Source organism: Rousettus aegyptiacus, unplaced genomic scaffold (genome assembly GCF_014176215.1).
Source record: "Rousettus aegyptiacus isolate mRouAeg1 unplaced genomic scaffold, mRouAeg1.p scaffold_m13_p_1, whole genome shotgun sequence".
NCBI lineage: Eukaryota > Metazoa > Chordata > Mammalia > Chiroptera > Pteropodidae > Rousettus > Rousettus aegyptiacus.
Window position 1 is genome coordinate 104,967,507 of NW_023416284.1, and position 26,907 is coordinate 104,994,413.

Below are 26,907 nucleotides of genomic sequence, written 5' to 3' on the forward strand. Positions count from 1 at the left end.
CAAATCTGAAAATGGCAAAACTATAGAGACCATAAAAGGATTAATTGTTGCCATGAGAGAAAAAGTTAAATAGGCAGAGTGCAGAAGATTTTTAGAGCAGTAGAACTATTCTGTACGATGTAAGAATGAATACATGTCATTGTTCATTTGTCAAAACCTACAGAATGCACAACACCAAGAGTGAACCCTAATGTAAGCTATTGACTTTGGGTTATAATAATGTGTCAGTATAGGTTCATAGATTGTAATAATATACCACTCTATTGAGGGATGTTGATAATGAGGTGCCTATGTATATGAGAGGTCAAGGGGTATATGGGAATTTTATGTACTTTCTGCTCAATTTTGCTGTGAACCTAAAATAACTCAAAAAATATTTTTTTTAAAAAAATGGAATCACAAATGAATATTAAAACAATTTATAGTTTTAAAGACAAAATATTATTTCTACTTTCATATTTTAAAAATGAGAAAACTAAAGCCCAGAGTATATAAAAATACTTTTCCAAGTCACCATTATTTAAATAATATCTCAAAAATGTTTTATTTGTTAATCTACCTTTGTGTGATTCTTCAACACTATTCACATGGAATCTCTGAGTTATAGGTTTTATTTGAAAGTAACAAACATCTAACTCAAAGTAGCTTAAGCGTTATTGTATAGATGTGGACTTTAATGGATCTCATACAAAATCAAACAACCAAACAAAAGAGGAAAGCTAACTGTGGGACCTGCCTGAGGAAAGACTACAATGAAAACTTATTCCTAGTGATATTCTTTTTCAGTAATTCTCATATCTATTTATTTGTGTATTAGCTTCATATTGGTCTTATTTTAACCTATCAGAGAGTTGAATAATGAAGAAGTTTATTTGATTGATAGCAACACCAAAGCAATTTTATAATGACAATGTAAATAGAGAGAAAGTTAACTAATTCCAGGTAAAAATTGTGGGGTTTTTTTTGAACCATGGTTGTCAGAAGCTGAACTTTAAATGTTATTATGGTCAGAAGGCAAGAATTATAAGAAAACATTGACCCTTAAGTAAAACTTGAGCTAGAATGATGGGAGAAATTCCACCCAGAGAGGAAGTATAACACAGACATGGCACAAGGGAACTTGTTATAAATATAACAGGTAAGTAAATTTGTGTCTATCTCAAGTAGGAAGGATTCACACTGTCCTCATGTGCTTTTCCATAGCTAAGAAATTTTTTCTGCCTTTGGATTACTTTTCATAATTTCCTATGAATTCTTTCCTCTTCACATAATTTACTTAAGGGCAGAGAGAATGTAGACTAAGTAAAAAAAATATATATATATATTTTTTTGATTTTTCAAGCTTGTGTGAAAGATAAAAAACAATTCTAGACTCTCAGTTGTAACTCTCTACTGTGTTTCTTATTTTCTCTCCTATTCTCTCAGTTAAATGGGTGTTGCAGCATAAATACATCTGAGAAATTAAAGTCCTACGAGAAATGACTAAAGTTAGTGGCTTCAGGTAAATTGAAGAAACTGTGTCTCTTTAACAAAACAGAAACTACCATTAAAATTTGAGTTACATTAATTAAGCCAAAACCAAAGAAGAAATTGATATCTTGAATGCTATTTGATATTTTAAACAGTTTTTTTTTTTTTTGCTCTTAGAAGAGACTCTTCCATTTCTTAACTTTTTTTTTTTTCTATACACACAGTATATATATAATTAGGATCCTAAAAAAAGTTTTTAAATTTGTAGTTAAAAAACTTCATAAACTCATTCCCAGATGTCACTAAAAAATTCTACCTAACATTTAATGAAGAAAAATATCAATTTAATATAAACTATTCCAGAATATAAAAAAATATGTAATACGAAAAAATATCTTATGACCAAATGAAATTTATCAGAAATGTAGTTTGGTTTATCATTTGAAAATCAATGTAATTCGCCCTTTTAACTGAATAAAAAAGAAATATATAAGATGATCTTGATAGATGTTAAAAAAATTTTTTTTGACAAAATCCAAAAGCCATTCTTGATAAAATCTCTCAGGAAATTACAAATGAAAGCATTTATTCAGCCTGAAAATATCATCTATAATAAAACAGAAGTTAATATTATATTGAGTGGTGAAAGCCCGAATGTTTTCTGCCTAAGATGAGGAAGCAAGCAAACATATTTGCTTTCATCACTTCTATTCACCCTTACACTGAAATCGTCTTAGGACAATAAGGTAAGAAAAAGACATCCAGATTGGAACAGCAGAAGAAGTATAATTATCTTTATTTTCAGATTATATAATCAAATATGTAGAAAATCCTATAGTATATATAAGAAAGTTACTAACAAATAATTGAAGAAACAAAAATTTTAAAACATGATTAAATATCATCAGAAATATGAAATAGAGATAAATCTGATAAATGACGTGCTAAGACTTATGCATTGAAAAGCATATAACAATGCTGACAGAAATTTTAAAAGACTTAAATAAATGGAAATTTATACCATGTCCATGGACTGGAGGGAGGATTCGATATTTTTAAGCTATCAATTCCTCCCAAATTTATTTATAAGTTCAATGAAACCCCAATTAAAATTCCCAAAGGATTCCATGTTGGCAAATGTGTAGAGGAATTGTAATTCTCTTTCCTAATGCTGGGTGTACAAAAATTTACAAACACTACGAAAATAGTTGGTAGTTTTTTTTTAAAAGTTAAACATATACCTGCCATATGACTCAGACATTTTTTCATAGGTATTTACTCAAGAGAAATAAAAACAAACATATGTACAAATAAAGACTTTACAGGAATGTTCACAGTACTTTTATTGGCAATAGCCAATGTCTGGAAACAACCCAGATATTCATCAAGAGATGAATAGAGAAATAAATTATGGTATAGTCATACAACTGAATAGTCCTCTACAATCAAAAGGCATAAAATATTGATAGACATAAAAGAGTAAATGAACCTCAAAATAACTATGTTGAGTAAAATAAATAAGTTTTTAAAAGTACTAAATGCATGGAACCTAACATTGTTGCAAGATTCTTGAACAGAGAGGGACACGGAGGTTATACGCAGGAAGCAGCACTTATTGATGCTAGTGGCTCAGCAGATTCTCATCCAAAGGCTAAGCCCCGATTGTAACATGGTGGGTAGTTTTAAACAATCTTGTACTTCCGCATTTCTACACAGCTACGGATATCCCAGATAAGGAAGGAGAACATAAGAACTTCAGTTGACTGACAAACTATAAGGAAACCGGCTCAATTGTTTAAATAGGTTTTTGGACTGCCCCATCAGCTGGAGAGTCCTGGGGAAGGAAGGGTGCAGTCAGGACCTAACTCCTTAGAGCAGGAAATGGTCAGACAGGGTCAGGCTGCCACAATATATAATAACAAAAAGCAAGCAGTTCAATGGTTGCCTGGGGGGATGAAGAGACAAGAAGGAGTGAGAGGGATGAAATTCTGAGAGGCATAAAGAAATTTTTAAGGGGTGATTGGCATATTCACTATCTTGATTTCATGGTTTCATGGATACGTAATACAGCAAAACATCGAATTTTATCATTTAAAGATAACGTTTTATTTTATGTCAATTTATACCTCAATAAAGATGTTTAAAATGTTTTAAAAGATATGCAAACTAAATTTCCAATCTAGACAAAAAGAAGTTACTACCAGTAAGACATTTAATTAAAAAGTATAAATAGAAAAAAATTGAATGAGCTAAAAATTAATGAACGTTAAGAAAGCAAAAGAAGATCAATAACATCAGCAATATGACATGAAGGGTTTAAGGAATATAAATGATTGAAAGAAACTTGGCTACTAGCATTTTTCAGGAGCTTTTTTTTGTTGTTGTTGTTAATATGTCTCAATGATAAAGGACTAGCCTGGCAAAGACAAACATAGAATTCAATCAGGATTATGCCATAAGATGAGATTTTTTTTTTTCTGAGTATTAACATTTATGCTCTCTCACTGAAATTTAATCCTTTTGTAAGCAGATTTTTACAATAATTTATATAACTATATGCTCACTTTATTCAAAACACACATCTTCAAAGGTATTCTATATTATTTAGCATTATCTATGACCACTTCTCCTAAAATGCCTTTCCTAATTCTTACTGTTTTTCAATCATAACTCTGAAAACTCCTTGTCTTCTTATTTTCAATGTTATTCTCTTAACTGTGAGTATTCATTAGGGTAGGGTTTGGGGCTCTTCATTATTTATATATACATCCATCTATCCATTCCTTTACTCAATAAAAATGTATCAAGTGTCTACCTGTGTCAATCTCTGTGCCAGGTCCTACAGATATCCGATAATCTAAATACACATAGTGGTCCCTAATTTCAAATATCATCTCCTACCTTTAGTCTTCCCTGCCTCCTCACAACATGCATATGTATAATTTCATTATTCTGCTATCAAGAAAATTTCTCTAAATAATATCTTTAGTTCTGATTGATATCAGAACCATACTGGGAAGGATATTTCCTAAACAAACTCTTCCAACCCACGATCCCAATAATTTATCACTTTATTTATCAAAGTAAAAATTACACCTGACCAAATTAAACTGTCAAATAAGACTTTATTCAAGACTATTGTAGTAGGAGAGAGACCAAACTCAACTTTAATGAAACAAAAGGGGGGAAGGATTTTAAGCTCTGGTGTAAGCAAGTAGAAAAGCCCTGGAAGATATAAGGGAGTGAGGATGATCTTGAGCATACTGAGTTATCAAATGCATTTCTCTGTGATTAGGTCATCATTGTTTGATAATAGCTACCCTTCGAAGTTAGGTTCTTTAGTCCACAGAGACTGAGAGATGGGAGCTCTATGTCCTTTGAAATATACATTTCAAAGGGATGGTCCTCAGGTCCTTGAGAAAAACTTTTCTTATGTTGTAAAACCTTAAGAGGGTGGGAGAAGATTTACATATATTTCAAAAGAAGAGATAAAAATTTACAATTGCAAATTTTCTGAAGTAAATTCAGTAAGAAAAGTGAAGTCTGAGGCCTACAGTCAGAAAGAAATCTGTCTGAAGTTTAGTCAAAGCTGAGAGAAACTTTAAGGCTGTTTTGATTATATTTATTCAGTTGACCATTATATCATTCTTGGAATCAGCAAGAAAATCAGGACTGCCATTTCAGTACAACATGACCATATTCTGAGTCCAAACTATGTGTGAGAGTTCAGGAAAAGTGGTTATTAGTACATATCTTTTTTCCACTTCTAAATATTTTGAATCTTAAAACTCCCAAGAGAAAGTAGGAGGAGAGTAAGGGGAGAAGGGAAGAGGTTTGGGGTGAGGGAGAGGGAGGCAGAACAATATTTGTATGGAAATTTCCACTCAAAGAAAATGTAAAACATTTTCATAGCCAGCTTTACTTCATATAACTCTCCACGTATGATTAAAATGAGCTTTTATTCAGGAATTTTTGTCTTCTAGAATACTACAAAATCAGAGATAAGAACAATTGAAGGAGTAAAAAAAAGACATATGTTGACTGAATTTATTTTTACTTAATTTAGGTCAAACAACAACTTGCAAACCATTCATTATACATGACTGAATCAAATTTCTTCATCTAAAAGATTCTTTTAACATTTTTCTTTTGCCCATATCTTCTCTAAAGAAAGAAATATGTTACTTGGCATTTTTTATCTCCTACTTGAGTATGTTTTGTTAGTAATGTCAAGGGATCTCTAGAAGTTTGGTCCAAGTTCACTAAAAAATTAAAGGACCATGATTTTGCTTCTCAATACAATAATTAAGAGTATTTTTATACTATGGTTAACAAATTTTTTTGTGCATAACAATCATCTGTGAGGCAGGTTAAATACAGATAGCTGGGCCCCACCTCAAAGCGTTATTGATTCGCTGTCTAGACCCCAATAATTTGCATTTCTAACAAGTTCTCAGGTGGTGCTAAGACTGATGTTTCAGGAACAACATTTTGCTCCTAGAAACTTCACTGATTCTTTTTATATAATAGTCAGCAAATGTTTTCTGTAAAAGGCAAATATGTCATGCTTTGCTGGTCAAGATGAAAAATTAAGAATGTCATGTATGAACATAAATAGAAGAGAGAAAACAAATTTTCATAAATTTCTAATTGACGAAAATGTAATACATGTAATAATAATGGTTGTGTAAGCCCTAAATTGCTGGGAAAAGAATACCTATTATTGAGCTTCCTTGTGGGGTTTTGTTGGAATAAAGAATTGCCTGGATATAAGAAGTTCTCTTTACTGTGCTATGGAGAGCTTCTCATTGTTTCTACTGAAAGAATTATTAAACTGTGTCATCCCAAATCGTCATCTCACAGGAATCGGTTAAACGCATACAAAAAAGCATTAGGTAATCCAAGATTGGAAACTTTCACTTTTGAAAGGGAGAAAACACTTTCTTTTAGAAAGCATTAATCTCTATTCATATATAGAGATTTTGTTGTGTAACAAAAGGATATGTGAAGATAGGCCTGATTATCATATTAAAGCTGGAAATATGGTCACATACATATATTTAGAGAGGAAGCAGAGCATCTCAGATAAGTAGCATAAATGACTGGGTGGCAAAATGACCATAATGAGATTATAAACATAAGAGTCTGTTCTCTTGCTTAATCAGTATGTTCATCCATCTGAAATACAAATAGGGTGAGCAGTGCATGAATAGAAAAAATAGAGACTGGAAAATATTTTTATTTATGTAAACAGTGGTATTTAGGATTTAACAGTGCATATCTCCATTTAACATTGCAAACATTTTCTTTTTACCTACTCCTAAGTGGTAGATGCATCTTTGTTCCAGACTTCGATGCTCAATAGTACTTCTGTTATCCGGAGTTTATATACAGCACTGATTTCTCCATTTAATGCAGTATCCGTAATCATACTCATCATCATCACAAAATGTTTTACATATTCCTTTCACTTTTTCGCATCTCTGAAATCTATACTTTGGTTCAAAGTGACTTCTGGCTGCAATTAATAAAGACAAAGTCATCAAACAGGTGTTTCATTTGGGGGCCTTCATACTATGGGGAGAAAAAAAATATGTTTCAGTCATGATATCATGTGTATAGGAGATGGAGATTTTAGAATTTCAGGTTCTTTTATAGCACAATTTATCCATCATTTTAGAAAGTGACCAAGCCACAAACATATTACTTGCACAAAATGTATATGCCCTTATCTTACATCTCACATCAATACTAAACTTTAGCTGGCTCCTATGGACTCTGGCCTTCCTATAATTTTTTCTGACTTTATTAAGACCAGATTTACCCTCCCATGCTTTTTTATTTTGAATAAGTCATTTCCTCTATCTATATGACAATATAACAAACCTAGCTATCACAAATACATTCTGAATATTAAATTTTGCATGTGTATCAGGAAAAATAGAGGAAAACAATTTCATTAAAATGTGGATAAAGAATTGAATTGAATTTAGATTAAAATAATATAATGTCAACTCATAGAACCTAATTGCCTGCCTAGAACCTAAATGAAATTCAGAATGGTTTCATTTCAATCCTATATGTCAGGTGTTTATCTGAGTAGCTAATGTTCTTTGAGCATTAGGTTGAGAACTGGACAGAAACTTCAAATGTATAGATTGTAAGGAGGATTTCAAATGTACTTACTTTATAATTAATAAAGTAGGTAAAAATGAGAAGTTAAGCTTACAGTGCAAGAAATTGTCAGGAAGGTTTTGACATATCAATACATGTATTTTCTTTGGGAATGGGAAGCTTATTCATGATGACAGAATTCCTAGCCAGTGATAAATTTTGGTGAAATATAGTCATTTCAGAGCTATATTTGATATGATTTAAATAGTGAAGAGGCTAATGCATAATTGTCTTTCATTTTTTAAAAACTTTTACTGGGATAGATACTTTTTAAGCTAATCAACATTCCAAAGACCCTAATATTTTGTCAATTCACCAAATCCATGTTGATTTTTAAGGTATATTGAATTCAGAAAAGAGAAGTATGGGTTTATAATAATCATTGCTAACATTAAATTTATATTAATATTCTTTCTACTTTCTCATTATTTCTAATTATAGAAGTGCTTTAAATCGTGAAGGAATCTATAGAACTGTATCATATGGAAACAAAAAGTACATGTAGAAAAATCGGTTCTGTTACTTTTTAGTTATTTGCAAATAATATATCATTTTAGAATCACAGCTATGTCACATGAAAATTGTGAATGAGAAAAACACAACCTCTCTGTTGCTGTGAAAATTGGTAAAGTAATGTTAGAAACTATACAATTTTATATAAATGTCATCCATGGGTGCGTAATTATTTATGTGAAGTGATTGAAACTATTTGCTATATACCACATAAAAGCAAACAAAAAATGAACAATTATTTGGAGGAAGGACATATAGCAACTCTTTCATCTACTAATGCCTCTGCACATTTTAAACATCATTGGAGAAATGGGGCCTATAACTAATTTTCATGCAAAGAATGGAAACACTAATTTGGGGGCCTCATAAGAGGGGTATATATTCTGGCCAGGTTTCTGGGAGTCTGGGCAAAAGTGAAGTGCTACAAATATGGTCATGTACTATGGTCGGTTACCTGTAACAAGTAAAGCACGCACATGCAGAAGAAAATCTCTGTTAGGAAATCAACAGTTAAAAGCTCAGTGGCCCTCATACGGTTGGTTGAATTTTAGTTTTCCTAGGCTCTGTGGGGGATTCTTCAACTTCCAAAGAGAAATGTCTGACATATACCTCCCCATCTCCTAGCAAATAAATTATCTGCAGATTACTTTTTTGCCCACCTTATGATGTTCCTTATAAACAGAGAGGCTGAGTTGAAAGTTGGAAAAAGGTGGGCTTAGAAGATGTCTACTTTTAGTAGGTCCAAGTTGAAATCAAGGTAGGAGCAAAGCCATGGGTCAGTTAGAAGTTTGTATAAAATATCTGAAAGGATATGATCTTACAGAGTCAGATGCTACTAGGTTTCAATCCTGTATACTTTATTTTTTAGCTGTAATATATTGAACAAATAATTTTATTCACTGTATTTCCATTTCCTCATGAAATTGAGATTTCGATAAAATTTTAAAAGTTATAAGATAAAATATATAAATTTCTCTTACAGTATTAAAAATTAATAACCTTAAGAATTAGGTTATTCTCATGCCCTCTATTTTTACTTCCCTTTTGGAATTGTACTTAAAACTGACCTTAGTTGAAGCATATTGTTTATGTCCTGCTCTAGTGGAAGCACAAATTCCTAGTCTTAAATCATTAGATCTAGTCCACTGTCTGACTTGTTCACTGATTTATTTCAGCATATAACAAAATACTTGAAGCTTAACATAATAAATGTGCAAATAACTGACAAAATGACTTAGTGAATAAATATGTTATCAAGGATAAGAATCTAATTGGTGTTAAATACTGAAAAACATCTCCAAAATGTATTACAATATCTCTATCAGTTATTTCCTATGTCAACTGAGTAAATGACTTAATTCCTTTACTATTTTTTCAACTGTAAAATGTATTTAATAATAACTCCATACTTCAGAAGGTTGTGTAACCATCAAAAGAGATAATAGATATAGAAATATTTTCTAGCCTGCAATTAATAAAGTAAGTTTTCATTGTTACCAGTATGAGTGATTTGTGGCAGAACAAGAAAAAAAATTTAATCAACTCACTGATTTTTCTTCATTTTCACTTTTGAATGAAGAGAATACCTTCTTTTGTGATTCCTATAACAAATATTTAGTAAGCAACTATGTTGTAGTTGGCCCTGCACTGGATGCAGATGCAAAAATGAATAAAATAACTAAGCTCCTCACCTCTAAAAGACAGCTAATATTTGTTGAGAGATGATAACATAGAAATAAAAAAAAATACATTATCACTTGCAAAAGCAATTATGGACTATAAATAAAATGACCTTGCAGGATAAAATAGTTATAAACTCTCCATGGAAAAGTTTATTTAACTATTGCTACTACACCTACTGCCATTATTAACAGCTATGCTTTGTTACTGATCATTAGGTTTCAGGTTCTTTACTAAGCAATTTATACTCACTATCGATCAAATTCTCTGACAAACTTATAAGATCTATATAACCATTCTCATTTTACCCATAAGAGGAACTAAAGTTAAGAACTCTGCACAAGGTTTCAGAGGAAGTAGGAGAGGAGAAAGGCTTCAAATTTAGTTATGTCGGACTCCAAATAAGTGTATGTTCACTCACTTCACTGAAGAAGTAACCTTTGCTAGTATACTGAAAAGTCAATAGCATATTTTCAAGGAATTGAGGGGAAGCCCTTTCAAAGCAAGATAGGTAGGTAGGTAGATAGATGATAGATAGATAGATAGATAGATAGATAGATAGATAGATAGATAGATGATAGATAGATAGATAGATGGATAGATATAGAGAAATAGATGATAGGGTGTTTTGAAAGAATTTGTGATCTATGCAGAATGGTGTGACTTTTAGCATGACTGAAGTAATATGAACTAGAACCTCAGAAAATATAGAAAAGTCAAATTTGGCATAGGTGACAAAAGACCTACAAAATTGAGGAGATGGATATTATCATGATGAAGTTAGGAAACTATAGAGATTTTAAGCACCATTTTCCCTTTAAGGAGGGGAGTAGAGAAATTTTGTAGTAGAGAGGCTACATGGAAAGTTGTTCGAGCATTCTAAATAAGAAATAATGAGAAAAATAATTAAGCTAATAGGATTTAAAATAAAGAGGAGAAAGTGAATTTCAGAGATAGTTATGAATTGGAAGCAGTCCAGTTTGGTAACTTTTGGATTGGGAGGAAGAGTACTGGGAAGTAGAGCAGCAATGATATCAAGTATTTTAGCCCTTAGTAGTGTGTGGTTGAGAATAGAGAATAAAAGAAATGGAACAGATTATAGCCTTTATGAGTAAGATGAGTTCCATTTTGGACATTTCAGGATTAAAAATTTGGAAGTCAGCCAGATAAATAAGTTTCATAACCAGTAGTAAATGCAGCTTTGCAATTTGGGAAGATTGAGAAAAAAAAATATTTGCTGATAGAGGTTATTTTAGTGAACAAGATAATCTTAGGATAGTACCTAAAACAAGAATAAAAGAGATTCAAGGACAAAACATTAGAGTCCTCTGCCTTTAAGAGACTATCAAAAATGGAGAAGACAACTAACAATTCTCAAAACAGTAATGAACTCTAGCAGTGTTCAGAAGCCTATCAAGGTAAAGAATTAAAGTAGGCTTTTGGCTTTGCTTTTTGGAAAACATCAGCAAGATTTTCAGTCATGATGTAGGTGAATGTATTGGGGAGAAATGTGTTATAAGATTTGATAAAGTGAAAACAATGAGTCTAGGCTGCTTTTCAAGAAGTTTGGTGAAGGATTGAATAAGGTAGATCAGAAAATAACTTGAAGGAAAAATATCTCTTATGAAATCTAACTGTTCATATAACATATCCAGAATCCTTACCCCACAGGCATACGTCACAGATCTCAAGCTGCTCCCATGGCCACTTTGCCCTTTTCATTATGTTGCTCAAATGTCATTTTCTCTATAAGTGTCCCTTGAAAAATCTTACTTAAGGTTATTATAGCCTATAATTATTGTCTAGCATAATTTGCTCATCTATTATGTTTACTGTTTGTATTTATCTCTACATCTAGATTATGAGCTCCACAAAGATAGGGAATATTGTCTATTTTGCTTATTGATATGTTCCCATCTTATTACATTATGGCTAATACATAGCAAGTTCTCAATGAGTACTTATTGAATTGAAGAATAAATAAGAAAGGGAGTGTTGAATGCAGTATCTAATTTATGTATTGTCAGTGTTATGAACTGATATTGATCTAGGAGAGAAATCTCATGTCTAATTTATTTTTTAACTGTTGTTTGGATAGTACTTAAAGTTCAGTTTGTGATTAATAAATATCAGTTCCTCTGTAATTTTTTTTTATATTCCAATCCCAAACTCATGATGTCATACCAGAAAAGAAACAAGTCATTAATCAAATGTTGTCTGGATAAATAAATTACTAATTGGAATTGGATTTTGTTCTTGCCCCCGGACACTGAGGTGAAATAAATCTTGAAATAGATTGGGTTTGAACACAAGGTATCAGGTTGGATTCTAATTCTCTTCCTAGTCCTGTGCTGGCATTTGGTGCTTTTAACTGATTTGGTATGTATTGAGGTACTAACAACAAAAATACTGTTATCTGACACCTGGTGGTGGCTATTCCATCAGAAACGATGCTAAAAGTGAAGAGAAATACATAGTGCTATGGAAATTTAGATTCTGAGCCAAGGAAGGAAAAATATAAAAGTTTCAGCTCTGTAATTTAACTAGTTTAATTTAAGATCATCTAGTCTTGTTTTTTTTTTTTTTTTTTTGTCAATCAACACAATGGAAATTACAGTGTATGAGCAAGAAATTCAACAGAAATTTTCCCATTTGTAATTATTTGCCTTTTTTCTTTTCTTTCTTTAAAAATTTGTTTTTGTTATTTCATTCTGAGGGCAATATGAATAGTGACAACTCTTTCTCTTTAAGGAACAGACAATAGAACTTCATCAAAGGGGCTTCTAGAACTTTTAGTGGCTATCATACACAATAAACAGTTAAAAGATTTCTGCAGGAAATGATATTAATTTCATAGTTGATGATCATAGGTTTACATTCTTTTTCAAGTTTGTCACATTTATTCCTTTAACTGGAGGCAGAGGCTGGTGGCTTGGATATACACTGGACTTCGCATGAAGAGACCAGCTCAGACATATAAATGGGTATAGTTTTCTATGTTAAACACTGAAGGTTGGAGGGTCTACCAGTACAGACTAGTTCATGTGCATTGATGCTTCAAGTGTCTTTAGAATACTTCTCACCATTTACACTATGCGGTGGCCACTGAAAACCCAATTCTTATTTGTTCCATATTAATAACATATTAGGTTTCTCAATTCTGCATGTTAAGTCTTGATATAATGATGGCCTAGTGTCCAATTGAGTAGGATAAATAATAACCAAACTTTTATTTTAAGCATTTAATTTTACTAATCTTTCTCCACATAACCGATGTATTTATTGTCCAAAAGTTAAGCTAATGTTTTTTCCTGGGCCACCAATATATCATCTCTAGTCCATATATAATAACATATGAAAAGTTCAAATAGAAATGTGTTCTCACATGACATAGAAAATATATTGACTACCTGAAAACATCACTGATTTATTTTTATTGTTGTTTTCATTTTCGTTTTTGTGTTTCTGTGAAAATGGGTGCTTAATTATAAACTAGTGGTTCTAAACCAGTGTTTCAAAATCAGGCTCCTCAAAGAGGATATTTAGCAATGAAGGTAGAGATTTTTGATTATCACTATTAGTGAAAGGAGTGCTATTGGCATCTGGTGGGTGAAGGCCAGGAATGCTGAGAAATATCTTGCAGCTCCCACAACAAAGAATTGTCTGGACCAAAATATCAATAGTGCTGAAGTTGAGAAATCCTGTTTAAACAAATATTGTAAAAATACTGTCGAGGATATTTATACCATAAGGGAACCCATTAGCAATCAAAATCTTTTTTATGTTATTAAAATACATAAAAGATAATACATGTAAGGTTCCAATGTATGCTTAGCAAATAATTGCTTCATAATGGGAACTCATATTTATTAAAATAAAATTGAAAATTAAACAGTTCCTCGTGATGAAAATACATCTAGAAATGCTATTAAAATAAAAAAAAATTGTCTCTGTGCACATAACTATGATAGTAGTTATTAGGAACACAGACCCTTAGATCTCATATCTACATGTAGAAAGTAAAATGAGATGCCATAATAAAAAATATCAAGGGAGTAGCTGGAGACTGGGAATTCTTTGGCTTCTCATTTGCTTCTGAGTCTGTCTTGTCCACATGTATGTATTTAATAAATTTTCTTTACTTTAGTTAAATTACCAAAAAATGATTCAATTTTATGTTGGGAGAAGACAAGTTTCTGTTTTTATTACTACATTGTGGTATTGATAATTATTTTAAAAAATCTGAATTAATACAAATTACTAAATTATATTTTTAAACTCATAAAAAGATTTTGCATTTTTAATAGAAACTGTATGATACAGAGGTACGATTGAGAGTATTGTGGGGGAATGCTGTGTACCTTCCCAGGAAACAGTAAGACGAGTTTTGGTTTAGTGGAGCCAAAGAATAAAAATTACTCTTTCTTTTGCTACCTCCTCAGACAAGGTTAGTTCCCAGGACTGAGGAGCTGCATTCTTAGTTTCTTAGTTTCTGACTTCCTTTGTCAAAATATTTAATTATGTATAGCCTCTTCTCCTTTATGAAATTCTTTTCTTCCTTTCTTACTCCCTCTCTATTTCTTGATACATATTTTTTCTCCATTACATATAAATAAGGATAGAATTCGGGGTTCATTGTGATTTTCCTCTGCTCTTCTGTTCTTACTTTCTGGTCATTCTCTTGCATGGGCTCTGTCTCTCTCGAGAAAGATCTGCACTCTTAGCATCTAGTCTCTCAAGTCCGTTGGATTTGTACTTTTTTTCCATAGTATTATCTACGGAGCACTGTTTAACAATAAAATAGCAGCATCTTTCTATTGCAGGCTTGTATCTCAGAAATCTGTTACTCTCATTTCTTTGACCTCAAGTTTCTCAGAACATAACTTCCATTGACTCACACAAGGCAGATAAAACTTTGACCAACTTCCATAAAATAAATTCTGCTTATTCTGGTACCAGGAGATCAAGAGAAAATGCAATGCAAAGGCACCAGATACATGTGTGACATGAACCACTTCTGAATGGTTCAATATTAAATTTTATTTAATTCTTTGTGTATTACAGACATACACAGGCCTTGAAGTTTGTGCTGGGAAGACTTAGTATGACTGTTCCTCTCTCTTCTTGGACCATGTGTCTCTTTTCTTCTGTCATCTGTATTTCTGCAAGCAGCAATGTGTTGCAGGTCTCATGCAGTAAGCAATTCTAATTTCATTTTCATGGCACTCAAGTTTACATCGACCATTACCCTTTTTGCACTCTCTCCTTAAATCCAAGCTACCATATTGGGGATATTTCTTTCTGGCTGTAAGAAGGAAAGAATGACTGAAATTAGCAACCTAGCTATGACACATCCATATTTTAAAAGGAGAAAGATCAAGAACAAAAGATTGTAGAGTAGAGCAAAAGAAAAAGCCCCCTTTCTAATTTCTGACAGTGAAAATCTTACTGAAGAAAGTTTAACTAAATGTAACATCCCTTGGTGCAAGGTTAATCCTGGAAATTAGAAAGTGTCTTGCACCTAAGTGAGCTGTGCTAGCTTGTTGCTTTACAAGTTACTAGATAGTTCAAGGACAGTTCCCAAAGTTAACATGAAAAAAAGATTTTACAATTGATCTTCTGTCAGACTCAGTCTCTACAGTTATGTAATTGTATTTGGGTTCCCCCTTTTCTGCTTTCAAACGCATTATTTATACTGAATATGCTTTCTGAATTCTTCTTCAAGAGGTTTCTACTGCAGCTTAATTTTACTTTTCTAAAATATCGGATGAGAGACAATATTAGGGAATTTATCTGAATTCTTATGACTCCCCCCTGAATATTTTGGGATTTACTTCCCCAAAGAAATGATCTAACTTAGACCCATGTCTGATCACAGCACTGATTTTTAAAAAATGGAAATGTCTACAAGGAGTGGCCATTGTTGGCCATTAAAAAATTTCTAAACTTACCAGTGCCCCAAGCTACATGTATTATCTTGTAGCTTGGTGATTGACACTCACTAGAAGTTTAATTTTTAAGATAGTTGGCAATAGTTGGGAAATTGTGGGATGTTGGTCCGATAGACTGTAAGGTCCATTCCAAGCAATACATATTTTGACTTTATATTTTACATTGTATACTGGCTGTCACTTGGTGCAAGGTCAATCCTGGAGATCAGAAAGTGTCTTGGACCTAAGTGAGGCCTTTTGTTTTGGAGTCCTAAACATCACTTTTGATATGTAACAGCCTTATTCATATGGTGAGATAAAGGGCAACTGGTATAGGAGAATTCTAAATTTCTCAGATGCCCGATCAAAGGGCAGACTCAAGTATTTTCATATATTTGTGGTATAAAAGCAAGTAAATTTTACCACTAGTTTCTGCCATTAATTGAGGTTCAGTGTCCCAATCAGTCCCTTTATAGGCCAGGTATTTCTTCCTAGACATTCTGTCTGCATTTTCAAAAGTTGTTAGAAAGTAGTGATACTTATTGAATACCAAGACTCAAGCTACAGTTATCTACATTGGTGTAAACAGCTAATATAAAAACCTTGCTCTTCCATTAAAATGAACTCTCTTCTCACGATAACTGAAGTAATTTAGAACATGGCTTAGAGCAGAAAAAAAAAAGTTACTCTGCACAGATTAAATGTTAATTTCTAAATATTTACTCTATAATTTTTGAGGAGTTATGATTAGTAAACCTATATATAATTTGCTAGTGACAGATACCTAATTTATACTCACTTTAGGCAGAGTTCTGCCACATTTCACACTATTACCCAATATTCCACCTTAAATTGATCTCAACCCTTCTTTTATTAGTTTTTTATCTTATAGCACTTTTCTAAAAATATTGTCTTCCTTCTCCTCAATCTGACCTCTAAATATAAGTATTCCACAAACTTGTGTCTTTGGATCACTAATATTCATCTTTCCAAGTATTTATCCACTCATTTAACTATTAAGAACAGTTGGCTCTTCAACAATGTGGAGCTTAGTTAGGGACACAGACCCCCTACAAAGTTGAAAATCTGCATATAATTTTTGACTCCCTAAAAACTTTACTAATAGCCTACAGTTTGCCAGAAGCCTTACCAATGACATAAAGTCAATTGACACATATTTTGTATGTTATATGTACTATGTACTATATACTTACAATAAAGTAAGCTAGAAAAAAAGTGTTAATAAAACAATCACAAAAAAAGAAAAATAGATTTACAATATTTTTTTAAAAAATTCATATATAAATGAATCCACACGGTTTAAACTTGGATTTGTTCAAGGGCCAACTGTATACTTCTTGTTAAGCTCTATGCCTATGCCAGTCTCTAGAGCAGGGTTTTTCACCCTAGGCACTATTGACCTTTTAGTTTGGACAATTCTTTGCTGCTGACCACTTTCAGGAAAGTAATCTCTCTTTCCATAGTTCTCATAAAACATTTCATATGTAACATTCATATTACATACTAGAAAATTTCTTTAAACAATATATAAAGTTCTACTTAATATATAAACTAGAAATTAGCAAAGTCATTTCATAAAATATTTTCAACTGATAATTTCTTTTCATTTTTACTTATCTGCTATTTTACTCCATAGGCTACCATTCACTTTCTTGGTAACAGGAGAAAATCATGACTACCCTTTCAGTGCAAAAATATACTATCTGTTTTGTAATCAAAATACATGCCAGATTTTTTAAAAAGTGATTATTGGCAACAGTACATTTTTCATTTTGACAGATAAAGTGAAAGAATAGGTGAGAATGAAACAATGCCTTATTTCTAAACATTCAGTGCATTTATAAACTCTAGAAAATGAGAGAAAAACTAAGTTACTTCACTGAAAATTTCCCTGCATAGGAAATTTAAGGACTTTTACCTAGACTTTTTTTCATCTGTAACTGCTTCTATTCAAACTCATGTTTGAATAAAAAATTTCATTACTTGAAAGTGAGGGGAAAAAAAGTTGAGGAACTCTTAAAAAGTCATACAAATGTCGTTTAGTTTATTTTGGGTTAGTTCAATCACCATATGCTATTGATCATACTAGAAGATAGAAGGCAAGATTCTTACTGCTTTTTTACTTTCTAAAATGCCTGTATTCTATACCACGCCTCTTCTTATTTAGCGGAGAAAATATATATCTTGACATCTTTTTTTTATTTTGAGATTTTTTGGGGGTCAATAATAATAGGAATGTTTTTTGTTCCATGTGTAATTAACAAGTTCTATGACTTCATTTTGAAAATATAAGAAAAAATATACAAAAAGTTAACACTGATGTTGTAATCTACACCACTCTTTCTCCAAGTGGGATAATTTCTAAGTCTACAGGACACATGATTTTTAAAATTTGTTAATAAATGCATGAATAACCTTAGTTATGAGCATGGACATCTGATAGAACTGTTAATAAGGAAAACTAAGCTAATAAAACACACACAAAAAAATGGCATAGTGATTTATTAATGTTAGCTATTGTTGAAATTAAAAGAAAAAATAGATTTATCACATGTTAATAGAATTTTAGAGGGGCTCTTTCTAGAGCTGGAAATAATCCAGAGACCCTTTTCTAACGATTTTTGAATAGAAGAAGAGGAAGTTATTTTCTTTGCCAAATCAACCACTGCATAACTTTGTTATTTCATTGATGTTGGACTCCTATTTAGAATTGTATCCATTAGCAATTTTTAACTGTTAATTTATCAGGCTATCGTGTGTAAGTTTTTATCTTGTCATGATGAACTCTATAATATTCACAATGAAAGATGAGTTAATTTTATCTCTTAGGTCTCTATTATGACTTTCCTTTGGCCTAAAAAAAAAAAAAATCATCCAGGTATTAAAAAGGAATATTTTCTGAGAGTTAGCAAATTTGAGCTGATTTTAGTGCCAGCATCATAAATTAGATATAGACCTGAGCTCATCCTTTCACTTTAAACTCTTTAAGAAGAAGGGAGTTGATGCTATGATCATTCCAACTTCAAAACTTATTCTATTTTTTGTACAATTAATACTTACACATTAATACTTACACATCACAATACCTGATGTGAAGAGATAGTCCTTGAGGGAGAAAAAGTCTCATGGAAAATACAGCTTATGTACAAGGTATTATATTCAATATTAATGGGATCTTCAGTACTCAAAGACAGAAGAGTAGTAACTAGAAATATTTTTTAAAGGCCAAGAAATTACATAATTTGCCTATAGTGCCAAGAACAGAATATTAAGAAAGTCTTCCTACTGATTGCAAGTAGTACACCGGCATAGGTTAAACTGAAAAGGAAAAGGTAAATAGATTGTGCCATATACTCCTTACAGGTTGATTATGCTAAATAATAATTTTTCCCAGTAAAAATAAGTTTTAACTAATTGTTGCGGATGAAGGCAATGAGACTAATGTGTTGACCTTAATTTTTTTTTTAAGTTTTCATCTGGATGTCATTTTAGATTTACAGAAGAGTTTCAGAGATAATATAGGCCAACTTCCCCTCATGGTAACATCTCACTTAACCATGTTACATTTACAAAAACTAAAAAATTATTATTGGTATAACACTATTAAGTACACAATAAACTTTATTCATATTTTACCAGTTTTCCCACTATTTCTTTCTATTCCATGATCCAATCCACAATAACATATTGCATTTAGTATAAAAACTTTTAGTCCAATTTTTTTTTTACCATGCTTGTAACAAAAACAACTGACGACTCCTCACATTCATTAGCATAAATATGCCCATAAACATTTCTCTTTTACCTGGTAAAACTGTGACCCAAAAGAGCAGAATAAAGAAAAAGAGATGAATCTTCATGATAGGGGATTTCTTAGGAAAAAAATGTCAACAGATCTTCTTTTTAAAGTCAGGTTTTTAAAATAAGAAAACAGAGAACACTTTTTATTTATATATTCTCCTAGGAAGTGGTTCTAACTACTGAGGCTTATCAATAGCAAGAACATTTGTATGCTTGATTGAGTCATGCTATGTTCAAAGAACAAGGTCACAAAATTATTATTAATTTTTTTCTAATAAAGTAGCGCCTGGTTGTGTTACCTGAAACAGACTCTCATGAAAACACAACCCTCAAGGGACTCTTAAGGAATATGTGTTTGGATTGCTAAAACATCAGGTGAAAATATTTCATGTAATGTTAAATATTCTAATTCTCTTAGTATTAAATGATTGAATGTCTGAATCATAGAATTTTATAATTGAAAGTTTCCATTGAGATCATGTTTGCTTAGATAGGAAAATAATGAGAACCAGGGAGGTTAAATTATTTATCTCAATTCAAATAATACATACTTATTTAAAGGTAACATGATTAGGAAATACTGGATTCAGTAATGAGTATGAGAAGTACTTTCCACAATAAGTTTTTAAGTATGTTATAAATTTCTTATATTAAATCATCTGATTTCACAATTCAAGAGCCGATGTTTTCTAAATCTGTTTGTGGAACTGGAAGTGATTTCTTATCCAAATTGCGTATGACCCAAGTCTATTATGTCAGGTACATGTGGAAGAGCTGGAAATTTTACACAGTATCCAGAAGCTGATGCAGTAATCAGAGAACAATTAATCAATTCTCTCCTTCCACAGTGTCAAAGAATTTCTAGGACAGTGGTTCTTAACCATATATCGCAATCCCCCAGAGGGCTTGTTAAAAACAAATTGCAAAACTCCATACCCAGCATTTCTGATTTCGTAAGTCTAGAATAGAGCCTAAGATTTTACATTTTTAACAAAAACTTGAAATGCTAATACTGTTAAAGAGGTCACATATCACTCTAAGAAAACTGATTTATTCATTATATAAAACTTCAGGAAAAAAATGAATCAGAGTCATAGAATCTATGTCATAGATTAGCAAAGAATGTGAGACTTCTTAGAGATTCTAATCAAATACTCTCATTTAGCTGATTTGCTTAACAGTCACTATCCTTTACAAAAAAAAAAAGTTTCAAATTATAAAATACAAATGGAAACTTTGAATTTAAGTCAAATATGAGAACCTTGATTTAGCTACACTTTGTTTCTGGAAAAGAAAAAAAAAACTCTGAGAATTCAGCATCAGCTAATAGAAGAAAGACCACTTCGATATAACACCATGTAGCATTTATTCAACAAATATTTATTGAGCACTGAAATTTGCAAAGTTAGAATTTGCTACAAGCTAATGGCGTGTTGGAGGAAAAAACAGAGTTTAAGTATTAACCCAGAGGGTGACATCAACCAAATTGATAGCATAAATACCTCAGAGAATATGTCCCTCCGAAAAAGCAATGGAAAAACTGATGAAACCTGTCAGAAATAATTTTTTCAAAACTCAAATAAACCAGATGCTTACAATGACTCAGAAAGTACTCATTTAATAAAAAGTCTCCAATCTCTTAAGAAGAGTGAGTTTTGTAACATTTTAACATATCTTAGTTCCACTCGCTGTTCCTCAGCTCAGCAGAAACCTTGAAAAATAGTGGTCCACATTCATGATGCCAGACATAGCAGAACATGGATAGAGATATCCTGTCAAGTATTTTCCTGGAAGACCCCCAGTTAAATGCTTATCTTATTTCTCCTGACCCAGATCATGTATAGTACTAAAAGTGCTCACAATGAGGATTTTTCAAAAACATTTATAGGCAAATGCTTTAGTCACTGTTGTTTGAGGCAGTGGGTAATAGTTAGGGTAAACAATAGACTAACCCAAAAGTTTGGAAGGTGAGAGTATGAGGAAGAAGCTGTGTATAGGTGATTTGAAAAACTGACATATTCCTGGGAAGCTAGAAAGACATTTGCATATTTCCATGTAGAAATGTGCACATATCCAGGTTTATATGCATGCTCAGGAGAGACCTGAGGAGGACCTAGGCTTTTACTGCTTATTGATCTTGAGGCTCTGAACAAGTGAAGTGAAAGCAAAACAGAGATACATACTGCTTGGCTATGTGTTAAAGGCATTCCCCAACACACACATAGATGACCTATACAAAAACTGGGAGATTTTTAGGTTTCATATATTTAGGGAAATCTCTGTACCATCACTAGTGAACCACTATAATTATGAAAAAGAGAATTCAGTGGCCTCATACAACTAAGAATACAAACTGTAGACAATTAGCCCAGAAAAGTCATTAAATAAAACAAACTACTACAAACAAAGAACAACAAATCTTTGTATAAGGAGATTTCATTTTTGAAGTTGTTATGTTATAATATTTAAAATGTCTAGTTTGCAACAGTTTTATAATGTAAAGATTATATATCTATATCTATATATCTATCTATATCTATATCTATATATATACACACATACACACAAGGAAAGTATCAATGATTAGAAACTATCCCTGAGAAAATCCAGACATCATATTTACTAGGCCAAGGGTGCCCAACCCCTGGACCGCAGACTGGTATCAGTCCGTGGCCTGTTAGGAATGGAGCAGTGCAGCAGGTGGTGAGTAGTGGATGAGCAAGAGAAGCTTTATCTGTATTTGCATCCACTCCCAGCACTAGCATCACCGCGTCAGCTTCACTTCAGATCATTAGGAATTAGATTCTCAGAGGCGTGCTGGTCCCTGGTGCCAAAAAGGATGGAGACTGCTATACTAGATGAAGACTTTAAATCAGCTAATTAAAGTATGCTCGAAGAACTAAATTAAACCAAGTCTAAAAAATTAAAGAACAACATCTCCTCAAGAAGAGAATATCAATGAAGAGATAAAATTATAAAAATGGAATAAATAAAAGTTCTAAAGTTGAGAAGCACAAAAACTGAAATAAAAGTTCTCTGGAGTGGCTTGACACTACATTTGAGCAGGAAGAAAAATGAGTCACTGAAAATGAAGTGAGGTCAACAGAGGTATTCCAGTCTGAAGAACAGAAAAGGGAAAAAAATGAAGAAAATACAGAATTTTGGAGAATTGTGGAACAACAATCTAGACATATTGAAGTCCGAGAAAAAGAGAATAGAGAGAAAAGGAGTGGTAAGAATATTTGAACACATAGTGACAAAACCTTTCTAAATTTGATGTTAAACATTTACACATCCAAGAATCTTAATGAATTCCATCTAGGTAAAGTCAAGGAATGTACACTTAGACACCTCACTGTCAAATATTTGAAAACCAAAGACAAAGAGCATCTTAAAAGCAGCTAGAGAGCAGTCACTTGCTAAATACAATAAGATACATTGCTTGCTTCTCATCAGAAGCAGTAGGCAGTAGGATAACATATTCAAAGTGCTGAAAGAAAAAAGAATGGAAACCAAGGGTTCCATACCTGTCAAAAATATCATTCGAACATAAAGAAGTTAAGACTTTCCTGGATAGGCAGAATCTGAGAGCTTAGAGCTTATCACTAGCAAATATGCCCTAGTAGAAATACCAAAGGGAGACCTTTTGGCTGAATTCAAAGGACATAAAACAGTAACTGGAATTGACAAGAAAAAATAAAAAATAGCAGTAAAGATAATCATACACTCTATAGGTAAATATAGAAGAGAATATTTTTGTGACTTTTTATCTCTATGATTTAAAAGAGAACTTCATAAAATAATAAGACTATTTCTATAGGCGCAGAATACATAAGATGTAATTTGTGACAACAATAGTATATGGGGAGGAGGATGAAGCTTTAAATTTAGAGCAAAGTTTTGTGGATTATTTAATTAAATTGATAATATTAAAATTAAACTAGATTTTTATAATATTTTAATTATAATTTGCAGTGCAATTTCTAAAAAAATAACTTTAAAAATACTGAAAGGCACAACCAGATAAATAAAATGTCGCACAAGAAAATATCTACTTAACAACAACAAAAAAGAGGTAATAATAAAGAGATTGAGGAACAGAAAAGACATAAGACACATAGAAAACAAATAGCAAAATGGCAGAAAAGAAGTACTTCTTTTCAGTAATAAGATTAAATGGATTGTTTCTACAATTACAAGGCAGAGGTTAATAGAATAAATTTTAAAAAATGAGTTGACTACCTTAAGATTTAATGACATGAATAAGTCGAAAGTAAAAGAATGTAAAAAGCTATTTCATGCAAGTAATAATTAAAAGAAAACTGAAGTGATTGTATTTATATTAGACAAAGTAGACTCTAAGTAAAATGGTCAGTCTATTCAAGAAGAGATAATAATTATAAACTTTATGTACCTAACATAAGAGCCCCAAAATGCATGATGCAAAACATGACAATTGAAGGAAAAAATAAATAGAAAATTCAAAAATAATAGTTGGAGACTATCTAGCTTCTAACAACTACACAGGTCAGCAATGAAACAGAAATATTAAGCAATACTATAAACTAAGTAGACCTATTAACTCATCTAGTACTAACTAGCTAGATCTGGAGAACACTCGATCCATCAAAGCAGAATACATGTTCTCATGTGACAGTCTCTAAGACAGCCATATATTAGGAACAAAACAATCAATATATTTAAATGAATGAAGTAATACAAAGTATGTTGTTTGACTAAAATAGAATGAAATTAGAAATCGATAACAAGTAAACATGAAAAAATTTACAGATATATAAAAAGTAAACATCATGCTCCCAAATTACATTAGTTCAAAAATAAGTAAAAATAAAAATTAGAATATACTTTGGATTAATGAGAACAAAAATATAACATGCCAGAACTTATGGGATACAGCACATGCATATGGAACTGCAAGGATCCCTAACTAGCCAAAATAACCTTGAAAAAGAAGAATGAAGAGGGCTCATACTTCTGGCTTTAATACTTAGTACCAAGTCACGGTAATCAATACAGTGTAGTACTGGTGTAAGAAGAGACATATAAATCAATGGAACAGAATTGAGAGTCCAGAAAAAAACCTATACTTCTATGGTCAATAAATTTTTGATAAAGTTGCCAAGCTAATTTTATGGGGGGAAAAATAGTTCTTTCAAAAAATAATACTAGGACAACTGGATATGGTTAAAAAGTAGAAACAACCCAACTATCTATCACCTGATGAATGAATAAACAAATATGGTCTAACTGTATAGTAGAATATTATTTAGCCACAAAAAAGAATAAATTACTGATACATGCTACAATATAAATGTATCTCGAAAGCATTAATCTGAATAAAATAAATCAGACAAAAAGTCTATCTATTGTATGAATTAATTTATGTGAATTATCTTCAATAGTCAAATCCATAGGGACAAAATTATAAATCCCAGGGAATGAGAGAAGAAGGATTTGAAAGTAAATGCTAAGATGAGATTTCTTTTTGTAGTGATGGAAATGTTCTGAAATTAGATAGTAGTAATGCTTTCACGAAAAACCTACTGAATTGTATACCTTAAAATGGTCGATTTGATGTTATATGGATTACAACAGAATTTAAAAAGAAAAATAAACATTATAAGAGAAAACACATCAATCTAACAAGCAAATTCCAATACAAAATGCTTAATTTTAGTCCTTCCCTGTTCACAGAATTTCTTTCAGAAGGAAAGGAAATATAAGGACCTACTATAATAAAAGATTCTCTGCTTTTTTAATACATGACAATAGTGAGAATCTTTTAGTTCTTTGAGCATCTTGAAGAGAGTTGTCTTAAAGTCTTTGTCTAGTAGATATACAATCAGGTATTTTTGGAAGGGATAGTTTCTGTTAATTTTTTTCTTTGGATGGGGCATATTTTCATGTTTCTTTGTATGCTTTTAAATAATAAAAAAATACTCTTTATTTGAATCTAATAATGTTGTATTTCTTTATATTCTTTCCCTTACCCGGGGATTGCTAGTATTAGTATTAGTATTAGTATTAGTATTAGTATTTTTTATTGTAGGCTGTCTCTATGGAAAGAACAGCCTGAGAGATAAACTGAAGGACTTCTCAGGTCTTTTCTGAGCCTGTGCCTTTCCCTGGGCATGCATAGTTTCTTTATAATTTTCCCCATATAAGCAGCTGCTTTTGAATGTCTTAATCTTTAATGTCTGGCTCAAAAAAAAATTTAAAAAGAGAGGAAAAAAGTAAAGGAGGAAGAAGGGTATCAACACTTTAAATTCGCTGGAAATCACTTCAGCTGGAAGGAGAGGAGCGTGCAACAATTGGGGGTGGTACAACAACAATGGCCACTCTCTTCTTTGTCTACACCTTTGCGATCAGAAACAGAGGTTAGCAATTAGAGCACAGATTCTCAATATTTTGAAGATAGGATATTTTTTTTTGCTTACCCTGGTTTCCCCAAACTGCATTCTGGATGCTCCAAAAACACATGCATAGTCGTTTGTTATGTGGCTGGGGGTGGAAGATGGTTGGCTGCTATTGTGCTATGAACTTAAATTGGCAAAAATTAAGTATAATATTCCCTCCAACTCTTTTCCTGGAAGTTGCAAGCATCAGTGGATTATTCCAGAGTTCCAAAATAGGTATATTACACAGATTCTGCCAGTGCAAATGTTGTGTAGGTGGGAAACAGATTCCTGGTGCTTTCTGTTCTTCCATTTGTCTTTCTTTGTTAAAGTTTTAAATGTAATATTTTTCACGTATATATTCATGAGAGTGCTGAATATTCTTTCAGTGTGTCGTTTCTTTTTGTTTTTACTCTGATATTTTGGAAAATGTATATTCTTACTCAAAACGTTAATATTCTATTCAACTCTTTGGTTTTCCTTTTAGAGAAATCAAATTATGTATATGTTGAATGCTGATTACCTGTGTTTATACATATTACTTTATTTTGAATACTAAAAATATATATTTCTTTATGTATGGATAGTTTTTCTTTTATTCATATCTATCCTTTTTGATGTTCTATTCATTTAGTCTATTACCTTTTTATTTGTTTAAATTTTAACTTCATTTCTGAACTTAAAACATTTATTTCTGAGATTGGTCAGTTCATACTTTAAATATACCTATATCTAATTTTTGAGTTTTTTAAATTTCTTGTTTTTTAAAACTCAATATTAATCATATTATTAAATTAATTTTATGCTAAAATATTAAGTTTTCACATACTTTGTGATAATTTTTTTATTGCCTATTAGGATGATAAGCTCGCTCATGTTTATGTCTTTTGTTAGGTGGATTT

At 31.7% G+C, this 26,907-nt stretch overlaps 2 protein-coding genes across 2 annotated transcripts; both read right to left on the reverse strand.

Moving 5' to 3' along the window:
• Window positions 1-6,854: 6,854 nt before the first annotated feature.
• LOC118613644 (beta-defensin 110-like) lies at window positions 6,855-11,559 on the reverse strand. The gene is made up of 2 exons (XM_036236419.1): window positions 11,502-11,559; window positions 6,855-6,988 (listed from the first exon to the last, which is right to left on the reverse strand). The coding sequence occupies exons 1-2, from the start codon at window positions 11,557-11,559 to the stop codon at window positions 6,855-6,857; spliced, it is 192 nt and encodes a 63-aa protein (XP_036092312.1).
• A 3,428-nt stretch (window positions 11,560-14,987) lies between these two features.
• LOC107512112 (beta-defensin 110) lies at window positions 14,988-19,648 on the reverse strand. Its single transcript, XM_016147302.1, has 2 exons — window positions 19,594-19,648; window positions 14,988-15,142 (listed from the first exon to the last, which is right to left on the reverse strand). Exons 1-2 carry the CDS (start codon window positions 19,646-19,648, stop codon window positions 14,988-14,990), a joined length of 210 nt encoding a protein of 69 aa, XP_016002788.1.
• Between the last annotated feature and the right edge of the window lie 7,259 nt (window positions 19,649-26,907).

Coding starts and splice junctions, on each gene's coding strand:
- LOC107512112 (XM_016147302.1), bottom strand. CDS start 19,648: ATGAAGATTCATCTCTTTTTCTTTATTCTGCTCTTTTGGGTCACAGTT. Junction 15,143..19,593: donor TTGGGTCACAGTTTTACCAG/GTAAAAGAGAAA, acceptor TCCTTCTTACAG/CCAGAAAGAAATATCCCCAA.
- LOC118613644 (XM_036236419.1), bottom strand. CDS start 11,559: ATGAAAAGGGCAAAGTGGCCATGGGAGCAGCTTGAGATCTGTGACGTA. Junction 6,989..11,501: donor CTGTGACGTATGCCTGTGGG/GTAAGGATTCTG, acceptor TATTAATTGCAG/CCAGAAGTCACTTTGAACCA.